Source organism: Bombina bombina, chromosome 1 (genome assembly GCF_027579735.1).
Source record: "Bombina bombina isolate aBomBom1 chromosome 1, aBomBom1.pri, whole genome shotgun sequence".
Lineage (NCBI taxonomy): Eukaryota > Metazoa > Chordata > Amphibia > Anura > Bombinatoridae > Bombina > Bombina bombina.
In genome coordinates this window covers 1,281,877,468-1,281,891,759 of record NC_069499.1, presented here as the reverse complement: position 1 = coordinate 1,281,891,759, position 14,292 = coordinate 1,281,877,468, and the positions used below count along the sequence as shown (strand labels likewise).

The following is a 14,292-nucleotide window of genomic DNA, read 5'->3' as shown; positions in this document are numbered from 1 at the left end:
TAGGGAATGGAATAAGCCAGGTACTTCCTTTATTCCTTCTTCAAAGTTTAAGAGATTGTATCCTTTACCAGCAAAATCTATAGAGTTTTGGGAAAAAATCTCCAAAGTTGATGGGGCTATTTCTACTTTTGCTAAACGTACCACTATTCCTATGGAAGATAGCACTTCCTTTAAGGATCCTTTAGATAGGAAGCTTGAATCTTATCTAAGGAAGGCCTATTTATATTCAAGTCATTTTCTCAGACCTGCTATTTCTTTGGGTGATGTTGCGGCTGCATCAACTTTCTGGTTGGAAAATTTAGCGCAACATGAATTGGATTCTGACATATATAGCATTGTTCGCTTACTGCAACATGCTAATCATTTTATTTGTGATGCCATTTTTGATAACAAAATTGATGTTAGATCCATGTCTTTAGCTGTATTAGCTAGAAGAGCTTTGTGGCTTAAATCTTGGAATGCTGATATGACATCTAAATCTATATTACTATCTCTTTCTTTCCAAGGTAATAATTTATTTGGTTCTCAGTTGGATTCTATTATTTCAACTATCACTGGAGGAAAAGGAGTTTCTTTGCCTCGGGATAAAAAACCTAAGGGTAAATCTAAGGCTTCTAATCGTTTTCGTTCCTTTCGTCAGAATAAGGAACAAAACCTCAATCCTCCTCCCAAGGAATCTGCTTCCAGTTGGAAGCCTTCCTCAAATTGGAATAAATCCAAGCCATTTAGGAAGCCAAAGTCTGCCCCTAAGTCCGCATGAAGGTGCGGCCCTCATTCCAGCTCAGCTGGTAGGGGGCAGATTAAGGTTTTTCAAGGATTTTTGGATAAAATCTGTCCAAAATCATTGGATTCAGAGCATTGTCTCTCAAGGGTATCGAATAGGATTCAAAGTAAGACCTCCTGTGAGAAGATTTTTTCTCTCACACATTCCTGTAAATCCAGTAAAAGCTCAGGTTTTTCTGAAGTGTGTTTCAGACCTGGAGTCTTCAGGGGTAATCATGCCAGTTCCTCCTCTGGAACAAGGTTTGGGGTTTTATTCAAAACCTATTCATTGTACCAAAGAAAGAAAATTTGTTCAGACCAGTTCTGGATCTGAAAATTTTGAATCGTTATGTAAGAGTACCAACTTTCAAGATGGTGACTATAAGGACTATTCTGCCTTTTGTTCAGCAAGGACATTATATGTCCACAATAGACTTGCAGGATGCATACCTTCATATTCCGATTCATCCAGAACACTATCAGTTTCTGAGATTCTCTTTTCTAGACAAGCATTACCAATTTGTTGCTCTTCCATTTGGCCTAGCAACAGCTCCAATAATCTTTTCAAAGGTTCTGGATGCCCTATTATCTGTAATCAGAGAACAGGGTATTGCGGTGTTTCCTTATTTGGACGATATCTTGGTACTAGCTCAGTCTTTACATACTGCAGAATCTCACACGAATCAACTAGTGTTGTTTCTTCTGAAACATGGTTGGAGGATCAATTTACCAAAAAGTTTCTTGATTCCTCAGACAAGGGTCACCTTTTTAGGCTTCCAGATAGATTCAGTGTCCATGACTCTGTCTCTAACAGACAAGAGACGTTTAAGATTGGTCGCAGCATGTCGGCTCCTTCAGTCTCAGTCATTCCCTTCAGTGGCTATGTGCATGGAAGTTTTAGGTCTCATGACTGCAGCATCGGACGCAATCCCCTTTGCTCGTTTTCACATGAGACCTCTACAGTTTGTATTCTGAATCAATGGTGCAGGGATTATACAAAGATACCACAATTAATATCCTTGAATCTCAATGTACGACACTCTGTGACATGGTGGATAGATCACCATCGTTTGGTTCAAGGGGCTTCTTTTGTTCGCCCAACATGGACTGTGATCACAACAGATGCAAGTCTTTCAGGTTGGGGAGCTGTTTGGGGGTCTCTGACAGCACAAGGGGTTCGAAATCTCAAGAGGCGAGATTACCAATAAATATTTTAGAACTCCGTGCAATTCTCAGGGCTCTTCAGTTCTGGCCTCTACTAAAGAGAGAACCGTTCATTTGTTTTCAGACAGACAATATCACAACTGTGGCTTATGTCAATCATCAGGGTGGGACTCACAGTCCCCAAGCTATGAAAGAAGTATCTCAGATACTTGCTTGGGCGGAATGCAGCTCCTGTCTAATCTCTGCGGTGCATATCCCAGGTGTAGACAATTGGGAGGCGGATTATCTCAGCCGCCAGACTTTACATCCAGGGGAGTGGTCTCTCCATCCAGATGTGTTTTCTCAGATTGTTCAGATGTGGGGGCTTCCAGAGATAGATCTCATGGCCTCTCATCTAAACAAGAAACTTCCCAGATACCTGTCCAGGTCCAGGGATGTTCAGGCGGAAGCAGTGGATGCGCTGACACTTCCTTGGTTTTATCAACCTGCTTACATCTTTCCACCTCTAGTTCTCCTTCCAAGAGTGATTTCCAAAATCATCATGGAACAGTCTTTTGTGTTGCTGGTGGCTCCAGCATGGCCACACAGGTTTTGGTATGCGGATCTGGTTCGGTTGTCCAGTTGCCCGCCTTGGCCACTTCCGTTACGGCCGGACCTACTATCTCAAGGTCCGTTTTTCCATCAGGATCTCAAATCATTAAATTTGAAGGTATGGAAATTGAACGCTTAGTTCTAAGTCATAGAAGTTTCTCTGATTCAGTGATTAATACTATGTTACAAGCTCGTAAATCTGTCTCTAGAAAGATTTATTATAGAGTTTGGAGGACTTACATTTCATGGTGTTCTTCTCATAATTTCTCCTGGCATTCTTTTAGAATTCCTAGAATTTTGCAGTTTCTTCAGGATGGTTTGGATAAGGGTTTGTTTGCAAGTTTTTTGAAAGGACAAATCTCCGCTCTTTCTGTTTTATTTCACAGAAAAATTGCTATACTTCCTGATATACACTGTTTTGTACAGGCTTTAGTTCGTATTAAGCCTGTCATTAAGTCAATTTCTCCTCCTTGGAGTCTTAATTTGGTTCGGAGGGCTTTACAGGCTCCTCCATTTGAACCTATGCATTCTTTGGACATTAAACTACTTTCTTGGAAAGTGTTGTTCCTTTTGGCTATCTCTTCTGCTAGAAGAGTTTCTGAGCTATCTGCTCTTTCTTGTGAGTCTCCTTTTCTGATTTTTCATCAGGATAAGGCAGTTTTTCTGACTTCTTTTCAATTTTTACCTAAGGTTGTGAATTCTAACAACATTAGTAGAGAAATTGTCCCTTCTTTATGTCCTAATCCTAAGAATTCTTTGGAGAAATCCTTACATTCTTTGGATGTGGTAAGAGCTTTGAAATATTATGTGGAAGCTACTAAAAATTTCAGGAAGACTTCTAGTCTATTTGTTTTATTTTCTGGTCCTAGGAAAGGTCAGAAAGCTTCTGCTATTTCCTTGGCTTCTTGGTTGAAACTTTTGATTCATCAAGCTTATTTGGAGTCGGGTCAAACCCCGCCTCAGAGAATTACAGCTCATTCTAATAGATCAGTCTCTACTTCATGGGCTTTTAAGAATGAAGCTTCAGTTGATCAGATTTGCAAAGCAGCCACTTGGTCCTCTTTGCATTCATTTACTAAATTCTATCATTTTGATGTATTTGCTTCTTCGGAAGCAGTTTTTGGTAGAAAAGTTCTTCAGGCAGCTGTTTCAGTTTGATTCTTCTGCTTTTTGATTTAAGTTTTTTTCTTTCAAAAGTGAAAATAACTTATTTTTGGGTTGTGGATTATTTTCTCAGCTGAATATGGCTGTTTTTTGTTTTATTCCCTCCCTCTCTAGTGACTCTTGAGTGGAAGACTCCACATCTTGGGTATTGATATCCCATATGTCACTAGCTCATGGACTCTTGCCAATTACATGAAAGAAAACATAATTTATGTAAGAACTTACCTGATAAATTCATTTATTTCATATTGGCAAGAGTTCATGAGGCCCACCCTTTTTATGGTGGTTATGATTTTTTTTTTGTATAAAGCACAATTATTTCCAAATTTCCTTTGTTACTCCTTTCTTTATCAACCCACTGCTTGGCTATTCGTTACACCCCTCACCACACCCACAATTCAGTTTATTTATAGGCATTTTGAGGTTTGGGAAACTTTGCCCCTCCTGGTAGGATTGTATATCCCATATGTCACTAGCTCATGGACTCTTGCCAATATGAAAGAAATGAATTTATCAGGTAAGTTCTTACATAAATTATGTTTTTTTTTTTTTTTTTTTAAGAAACTCAATTATTTTTTGGATTTAATTTGTCAGCAAAAATAGCTGTTTTTCATTATATCCCTCCCTTTATTGTTACTCATGGACTTCATCATCTTGGGTATTATATCCTATCAGTAACAAGCTTGTGGACTGTCGCCACCATGAAAGAAATGAATTTATCAGGTGTGTCCTTGCATAAATTATGTCCCCCCCCCAATTCTCATATTGGAAATTCTCTAAAGCCCAAGTATGTCACCGCCTAGTTGTCTCCATCGTTTTTCCTGGATGATCCTTTTTCTCCTCTCACCATACAGGTCCTAGCTGACTATGCCAGTAGGAAGGAGAGAGTATATATGGGGAAGGAGTCCTGAATACTTTAGAGTAGCGTGTGGCATAAATATCTTCTATATCTATGTATATATGATATCAGTCCACCACATTAATACTACTTGTGTGAGTTGCTAAAAAAAAATGCATAATAGGATGTTTAGCATTTTAATATCCATTTTTAAGTATATTGAGTACACGATACAAGTGATGTTTGACAAATTGACTAGTTTCTATGATAAGAAGCTAGAGTTTTTACAGGGCATGTTTTATCTTACAGATATCAGCAGGTTTTACACAGAAATCTAATTTTCCTGGCCACCGTAGCAGATGCAACTCCAAATTACGTGACAAAACCAGCAGTCTGATAAACCAGTGAGTATACAGAATATACAGGTTAACTGTCATATGGAGTCGGTGAATACATGTAACTAATTCCTGTCACGTGCTGCTGTGTTTACTGAAGCAATAGTTACATAATAACAAGAAAACACTAAATGCCGTTGCTGCAGACCAATTAAACGCAATTCTAAATTTTAGAGTTATTTGATATTTTATCAATACATGGAGAAGTAAAATATGCAAATAGCTGGGGTTTAAACCCCATTGATACTGGGGCAAAATCATAAATTGAAATTTTTAAAAATGTTTTAATATTAATAAAATACTTTAATATGTTTAAGATGTTAACCACTTGTATCTTCCCCCTACTAAGCAAGGCCATTTTATTTTCTTGAGAACCAGATTCTTCAAATACCACATTTTTAGTTGGGAACAGAACCACCAGGATGGACATCAAACCTTAATCTTCCCTTTTAGTTTTCTACACCAGCTTATCCTTTTAGTTTTGTTTTGTTTATTCTTTTTATTTATTTTAGTTATTTGTGGGTAGTTTTGGCTGTATTTCTTTAGCAGTACACATGTTGCAGATTTTACTTCATTTTGGTGGCTGTCCCTTTAAGGTATGCTTTGATGAATCTTTTATGATTCAGACGGAGCATACATTTAAAAAATAATAATAAAAAAAAATGTTGTCCTGGTATATTTTGTGGAAGCGCACATCTCGGTATATAGTGTGTACATGTCTGGAGTACTACATAAAAGATATAGGAAAGCCAATGCCACTACTGTGTTGTGTAAACATCGCTTTTAGATCCCCCTTTGTACAGCTTACAATAGTCATTCTGTAATAGGGATGGAGGTGCTGTGTAGTGATTTCAAGAGTTAAAGTATAGAGTAGCTCTCTAATTGATAAGATAAACAGCATATACAATTCAGCTATAAAGCTGATTAGAACAAGGGGGGGAAAAGGACAACAATTGGTGTATAGAGGGGTTACACTAAATTAAAATATAACTTTTATTAGTTCAAAAAACACACAATTAAAATAGTAAAGTGTACGTTTAAAACCATTCTTAGGTACCTATAGTAGTAATATCTGAAGTAGTGAACAGGGTGAATGACCAACTAATGATGTGTTCAATGGAGAACAGCTTCATATTATTATGATATGGGACTCCTAGGAGCTCCTGTGTTTTAGTTGGTCTTAGGCTACCTTATTATGTAGTACTAGTTAATTTACTTATTAATTTACCTAATTGATTGACCTTCAACCGTTTGCACTTCAAAATTGCTCAGAGCAATCGCTACTATATTTTTTTGGCACTGACACCCGCCGCAATTCACACCCGCTGCACTAGATACTGCGCTATTTCAAATACAGTATTATCCAGACATGAATTTATAGAACCCTGCATTGGATCTGTGTGTTACGGCTTGTGTTCAGGATGTCACTCTAGCTAACTCGCAGCTAATTCAGTTTTTTAAGCTACGCCTGTACTTGGGTCACGAACCACTTGATAGTCTGGTGATACACAGTGGTTATTACACAGACAAGGTTCATCGAGCAGACTATCGTATATATGCCGAGTGGGTATTAACTTTAGCAAAAGCCACTATCTAGAGTCGCATATCATAATAATATGTAGCTATTCTCCATTGAACACTTAAAAGTGCCTTTTGCATCATTAGTTGGTCATTCACCCTGTTCACTACTTCAGATATTACTACTATAGGTACCGAAGAGTGGTTTTAAACGTACACTTCACTATTTTAATCGTGTTGTTTTTTTTTTTTTTTAAAACTAATAAAACTTATATTTTAATTTAGTTTAACCCCTCTATACACCAATTGTTGTCATTTTCCCCCTTGTTGTAATCGGCTTTATAGCTGAATTTATGCTGTTTATCTTATCAGTTAGAGATCTACTATACTTTAATTAACCCTATAAGTGCTACAAATGTAGTCTCTCTATTAAAAAAAAAAAAAGTTTGGTCTCTCCACCTCCTCTTTATACTCATACAAAATGTCTGGAGTACTGTTGCCATCTAGTGCTCTTACTGATGTACAACATTGTTAATCGTATTCTTGCAAAAAATAAAAGTAAATTGGACATTTTTGTTTATTAAATTGTATACTCTAATGGAAACATGAAATAAAATAAATAAATATTGAAGTGTAAAGTTTTATTGTTCCTAAAACATTGAGCTCTATTGTGTTAGAATCTATGTTCCCTTTATCTAATATCCTCTGCTGATGCCAGGGCTATTTATGAGTTTACAAACAATGCCTGCGTGGAATATAGCAGCCCTGTGTCTGGTGTCTGTACTTCCAATTCCAAGAGGAATTAGAAAGCTCCCATTGTTGTAGTATCAAATTATGGGAAAGAGTACACATAATTAAATATTTGATATTACAATATGATCGTGTTTAATGTCCCTTTCTCTTGTTAAGTGTATCCAGTCCACGGATCATCCATTACTTATGGGATATTAACTCCTCCCCAACAGGAAGTGCAAGAGGATTCACCCAGCAGAGCTGCTATATAGCTCCTCCCCTAACTGCCATTACCAGTCATTCTCTTGCACCCAACAAATAGATAGGATGTGTGAGAGGACTGTGGTGATTATACTTAGTTTCATACCTTCAATCAAAAGTTTGTTATTTTATAATAGCACCGGAGTGTGTTATTCCTTCTCTGGTAGAATTTGAAGAAGAATCTACCTGAGTTTTTCTATGATTTTAGCCGGAGTAGTTAAGATCATTTTGCTGTTTCTCGGCAATCTGAGGAGAGGTAAACTTCAGATCAGGGGACAGCGGGCAGATTAATCTGCAAAGAGGTATGTAGCAGCTTATTATTTTCTGACAATGGAATTGATGAGAAAATTCTGCCATACCGATATAATGTAAACTCAGCCTTAAATGCAGTAGCAGCAACTGGTATCAGGCTGTCATGTATGTATATTTTACACTTCAGTATTCTGGGGAATGGCACTTCCCTGCAAATTAGGCTAAAGTTTTATGCATACATTATAATTCCAGTGACTAGCAACAGGCTTTTTAATAACACTCAATTTATTAATGTTAAACGTTTTTTGCTGGCATGTAAAATCGTTTAATTTTCTGAGGTACTGGGTGAAAAAATGTTTTGGGCACTATTTTTTTCCACTTGGCAGTCGTTTTATTTAATTTATGACAGTTTACTGATCTCTCTCACTGTTATGTGTGAGGGGGAGGGGCCTTTTTTGGTGCTTTTGCTACGCATCAAAAAATTCAGTCAGAAGTTTATTGTCTTCCCTGCATGATCCGGTTCATCTCTACAGAACTCAGGGGTCTTCAAAACTTGTTTTGAGGGAGGTAATCACTCACAGCAGAGCTGTGAGATTGTAGTTGACTGTGATAAAAAAACGTTTATTTCTGTATTTTTTTTCTGCTATCAGGGTTAGTTATCCTTTGCTAATGGGAGCAATCCTTTGCTAAAATTGTGTTTTTTACAAAGATTTGATGCTATAACTTTTCAGTTTATTAATTTTCAACTGTCATAACTTTTTCTGTGCTTATAGGCACAGTACGTTTTCATATTATAGTAAATTACTTGAAAAGTATTTCCAAGTTGCTAGTTTATTTGCTAGTGTGTTAAACATGTCTGATTCAGAGGAAGATATCTGTGCTATATGTGCTAAAGCCAAAGTGGAGCCCAATAGAAATTTATGTACTAACTGTATTGATGCTACTTTAAATAAAAGTCAATCTGTACAAATTGAACATATTTCACCAAACAACGAGGGGAGAGTTATGCCGACTAACTCGCCTCACGTGTCAGTACCTGCATCTCCCGCTCGGGAGGTGCGTGATATTGTAGCGCCGAGTACATCTGGGCGGCCATTACAAATCACATTACAGGATATGGCTACTGTTATGACTGAAGTTTTGGCTAAATTACCAGAACTAAGAGGTAAGCGTGATCACTCTGGGGTGAGAACAGAGTGCGCTGATAATATTAGGGCCATGTCAGACACTGCGTCACAATTTGCAGAACATGAGGACGGAGAGCTTCATTCTGCGGGTGACGGTTCTGATCCAAACAAACTGGATTCAGATATTTCAAATTTTAAATTTAAGCTGGAAAACCTCCGTGTATTACTAGGGGAGGTGTTAGCGGCTCTGAATGATTGTAACACAGTTGCAATACCAGAGAAAATGTGTAGGTTGGATAAATATTTTGCGGTACCGGCGAGTACTGACGTTTTTCCTATACCTAAGAGACTTACTGAAATTGTTACTAAGGAGTGGGATAGACCCGGTGTGCCGTTCTCACCCCCTCCGATATTTAGAAAGATGTTTTCAATAGACGCCACCACACGGGACTTATGGCAAACGGTCCCTAAGGTGGAGGGAGCAGTTTCTACTTTAGCTAAGCGTACCACTATCCCGGTGGAGGATAGCTGTGCCTTTTCAGATCCAATGGATAAAAAGTTAGAGGGTTACCTTAAGAAAATGTTTGTTCAACAAGGTTTTATATTGCAACCTCTTGCATGCATTGCGCCTGTCACGGCTGCAGCAGCATTTTGGTTTGAGTCTCTGGAAGAGACACTTGAATCAGCTCCATTAGATGAGATTACACACAAGCTTAAAGCCCTTAAGTTAGCTAACTCATTTATTTCAGATGCCGTAGTACATTTAACTAAACTTACGGCTAAGAATTCCGGATTCGCCATTCAGGCACGCAGAGCACTGTGGCTAAAATCCTGGTCAGCTGACGTTACTTCTAAATCTAAATTGCTTAATATACCTTTCAAAGGGCAGACCTTATTCGGGCCCGGGTTGAAAGAAATTATCGCTGACATTACAGGAGGTAAAGGCCATGCCCTGCCTCAAGACAGAGCCAAACCTAAGGCTAGACAGTCTAATTTTCGTTCCTTTCGTAATTTCAAAGCAGGAGCAGCATCAACTTCCTCTGCACCAAAACAGGAAGGAGCTGTTGCTCGCTACAGACAAGGCTGGAGACCTAACCAGTCCTGGAACAAGGGCAAGCAGGCCAGGAAACCTGCTGCTGCCCCTAAGACAGCATGAATCGAGGGCCCCCGATCCGGGAACGGATCTAGTGGGGGGCAGACTTTCTCTCTTCGCCCAGGCTTGGGCAAGAGATGTCCAGGATCCCTGGGCGTTAGAGATCATATCTCAGGGATACCTTCTAGACTTCAAATTCTCTCCCCCAAGAGGGAGATTTCATCTGTCAAGGTTGTCAACAAACCAAATAAAGAAAGAGGCGTTTCTACGCTGCGTACAAGATCTTTTATTAATGGGAGTGATCCATCCGGTTCCGCGGTCGGAACAAGGACAAGGGTTTTACTCAAATCTGTTTGTGGTTCCCAAAAAAGAGGGAACTTTCAGGCCAATCTTGGATTTAAAGATCCTAAACAAATTCCTAAGAGTTCCATCGTTCAAAATGGAAACTATTCGGACAATTTTACCCATGATCCAAAAAGGTCAGTACATGACCACAGTGGATTTAAAGGATGCTTACATTCACATACAGATTCACAAAGATCATTACCGGTATCTAAGGTTTGCCTTTCTAGACAGGCATTACCAGTTTGTAGCTCTTCCATTCGGATTGGCTACGGCTCCGAGAATCTTCACAAAGGTTCTGGGTGCTCTTCTGGCGGTACTAAGACCGCGAGGAATTGCGGTAGCTCCGTACCTAGACGACATTCTGATACAAGCTTCAAGCTTTCAAACTGCCAAGTCTCATACAGAGTTAGTACTGGCATTTCTAAGGTCGCATGGATGGAAGGTGAACGAAAAGAAGAGTTCTCTCTTTCCACTCACAAGAGTTCCCTTCTTGGGGACTCTTATAGATTCTGTAGAAATGAAGATTTACCTGACAGAAGACAGGTTAACAAAGCTTCAAAATGCATGTCGTGTCCTTCATTCCATTCAACACCCGTCAGTAGCTCAATGCATGGAGGTGATCGGCTTAATGGTAGCAGCAATGGACATAGTACCCTTTGCACGCCTACATCTCAGACCGCTGCAATTGTGCATGCTAAGTCAGTGGAATGGGGATTACTCAGACTTGTCCCCTACTCTGAATCTGGATCAAGAGACCAGAAATTCTCTTCTATGGTGGCTTTCTCGGCCACATCTGTCCAGGGGGATGCCATTCAGCAGGCCGGACTGGACAATTGTAACAACAGACGCCAGCCTACTAGGTTGGGGCGCTGTCTGGAATTCTCTGAAGGCTCAGGGACAATGGAATCAGGAGGAGAGTCTCCTACCAATAAACATTCTGGAATTGAGAGCAGTTCTCAATGCCCTTCTGGCTTGGCCCCAGTTAACAACTCGGGGGTTCATCAGGTTTCAGTCGGACAACATCACGACTGTAGCTTACATCAACCATCAGGGAGGGACAAGAAGCTCCCTAGCAATGATGGAAGTATCAAAGATAATTCGCTGGGCAGAGTCTCACTCTTGCCACCTGTCAGCAATCCACATCCCGGGAGTGGAGAACTGGGAGGCGGATTTCTTAAGTCGTCAGACTTTTCATCCGGGGGAGTGGGAACTTCATCCGGAGGTCTTTGCCCAAATACTTCGACGTTGGGGCAAACCAGGGATAGATCTCATGGCGTCTCGACAGAACGCCAAGCTTCCTCGTTACGGGTCCAGATCCAGGGATCCGGGAGCGGTTCTGATAGATGCTTTGACAGCACCTTGGACCTTCGGGATGGCTTATGTGTTTCCACCCTTCCCGATGCTTCCTCGATTGATTGCCAGAATCAAACAGGAGAGAGCATCAGTGATTCTAATAGCGCCTGCATGGCCACGCAGGACTTGGTATGCAGATCTAGTGGACATGTCATCCTGTCCACCTTGGTCGCTACCTCTGAAACAGGACCTTCTGATCCAGGGTCCCTTCAAACATCAAAATCTAATTTCTCTGAAGCTGACTGCTTGGAAATTGAACGCTTGATTTTATCAAAACGTGGTTTTTCTGAGTCAGTTATTGATACCTTAATACAGGCTAGGAAGCCTGTTACCAGAAAGATTTACCATAAGATATGGCGCAAATACTTATATTGGTGCGAATCCAAGAGTTACTCATGGAGTAAGGTTAGGATTCCGAGGATATTGTCTTTTCTACAAGAAGGTTTAGAAAAGGGTTTATCCGCTAGTTCCTTAAAGGGACAGATTTCAGCTCTGTCCATTCTTTTACACAAACGTGTCTCAGAAGTTCCGGACGTTCAAGCTTTTTGTCAGGCTTTAGCTAGGATCAAGCCTGTGTTTAAAACTGTTGCTCCACCATGGAGTTTGAACTTAGTTCTTAATGTTTTACAGGGGGTTCCGTTTGAACCCCTTCATTCCATTGATATCAAGTTGTTATCTTGGAAAGTTCTGTTTTTAATGGCGATTTCCTCGGCTCGAAGAGTCTCTGAGTTATCTGCCTTACATTGTGATTCTCCTTATCTGATTTTTCATTCAGACAAGGTAGTTCTGCGTACTAAACCTGGGTTCCTACCTAAGGTGGTCACTAACAGGAATATCAATCAAGAGATTGTGGTTCCATCTTTGTGTCCTAATCCTTCTTCGAAAAAGGAACGTCTGCTACACAATCTAGATGTAGTCCGTGCCCTGAAATTTTATCTACAGGCAACTAAGGATTTTCGACAAACGTCTTCCCTGTTTGTCGTTTATTCTGGTCAGAGGAGAGGTCAAAAAGCTTCGGCTACCTCTCTCTCCTTTTGGCTTCGTAGCATAATACGGTTACTATGAGACTGCTGGACAGCAGCCTCCTGAAAGAATTACAGCACATTCTACTAGAGCTGTGGCTTCCACTTGGGCCTTTAAGAATGAGGCTTCTGTTGAACAGATTTGCAAGGCTGCAACTTGGTCTTCTCTTCATACTTTTTCCAAATTTTACAAATTTGACACTTTTGCTTCTTCGGAGGCTGTTTTTGGGAGAAAGGTTCTTCAGGCAGTGGTTCCTTCCGTATAAAGAGCCTGCCTGTCCCTCCCGTCATCCGTGTACTTTAGCTTTGGTATTGGTATCCCATAAGTAATGGATGATCCGTGGACTGGATACACTTAACAAGAGAAAACATAATTTATGCTTACCTGATAAATTTATTTCTCTTGTAGTGTATCCAGTCCACGGCCCGCCCTGTCACTTTAAGGCAGGTAATTTTTCCATTAAACTACAGTCACCACTGCACCCTATGGTTTTCCTTTCTCTGCATGTTTTCGGTCGAATGACTGGTAATGGCAGATAGGGGAGGAGCTATATAGCAGCTCTGCTGGGTGAATCCTCTTGCACTTCCTGTTGGGGAGGAGTTAATATCCCATAAGTAATGGATGATCCGTGGACTGGATACACTATAAGAGAAATAAATTTATCAGGTAAGCATAAATTATGTTTTTTAAAGAACCGTCATTAGGTAGAGGTTTGTCATTTGCTTCTATCTCTTAAATGCATATTCATTAGGCACTTTCCCTTGGCATACTCGTTACTTCAATTTATTCTCATACTTTTACCCACAGATAATTCAGCAGGACAGTACAGAAATAGACACTTCTATCCTATCTAAGATGTCCCTGAGTGTCTTTCTGGACAGTACCTGGGCTCTGTCTCTAGACTTTCTATGTCTATGTTTTACGCTCTCATGCAAATAGTCTTGTATCAAACACTTTTATGATTCAGTTGGGTGATAGCAGTTGGATTTCTCTCTTTTTTGCATGAAGGTGGTCATATTAAATTCATTAAAGGTGCTTGAATTCTTAAATGTATGTTTCATGACAAGTGCCAGCTGCTTTTTAAATACGTTTAATATATTAATTTGATATTAATGGACTCAGAAGTTATTTGTCTAACACGTTATTTTAAACATAGACCCTTACGCAGCCAAAGTGCAAGTACTTAGTGTCCCAATGGAATAGTTTTATTGAAGCTTTATTTTTTATTTCTCTTAAGTGTGTTCAGTCCACGGGTCATCCATTACTTATGGGATATATTCTCCTTCCCAACAGGAAGTTGCAAGAGGATCACCCAAGCAGAGCTGCTATATAGCTCCTCCCCTCACATGCCATACCCAGTCATTCTCTTGCAACCCTCAACAAAGAAGGAGGTCGCGAGAGGAGCTGGAGTTTTTACTTAACTATTCTTCAATCAAAAGTTTGTTATTTTAAATGGCACCGGAGTGTGCTGTTTTTCTATCTCAGGCAGTATTTGGAAGAAGAAACTGCCTGCGTTTTTTTTCTATGATCTTAGCAGGCGTAACTAAGATCCACTGGCTGTTCTCGACATTCTGAGGAGTGGGGTAACTTCAGAAACTGGGAATAGCATGCGGGGTCCTCCGCAAATGAGGTATGTGCAGTACATTATTTTCTGGGAATGGAATTGACTAAGAA

General features: G+C 39.8%; 1 protein-coding gene across 1 annotated transcript in view; it reads left to right on the top strand.

The window, feature by feature from the left end:
• Positions 1-14,292, top strand: part of SS18L2 (SS18 like 2) — a 52,236-nt gene that overhangs the window by 29,608 nt on the left and 8,336 nt on the right. Inside the window, exon 3 of the mRNA XM_053701472.1 lies at positions 4,829-4,923. Coding sequence (XP_053557447.1) covers positions 4,829-4,916 — 88 coding nt within the window. The 3' untranslated portion in view covers positions 4,917-4,923. The remainder of the gene's footprint in view (positions 1-4,828; positions 4,924-14,292) is intronic.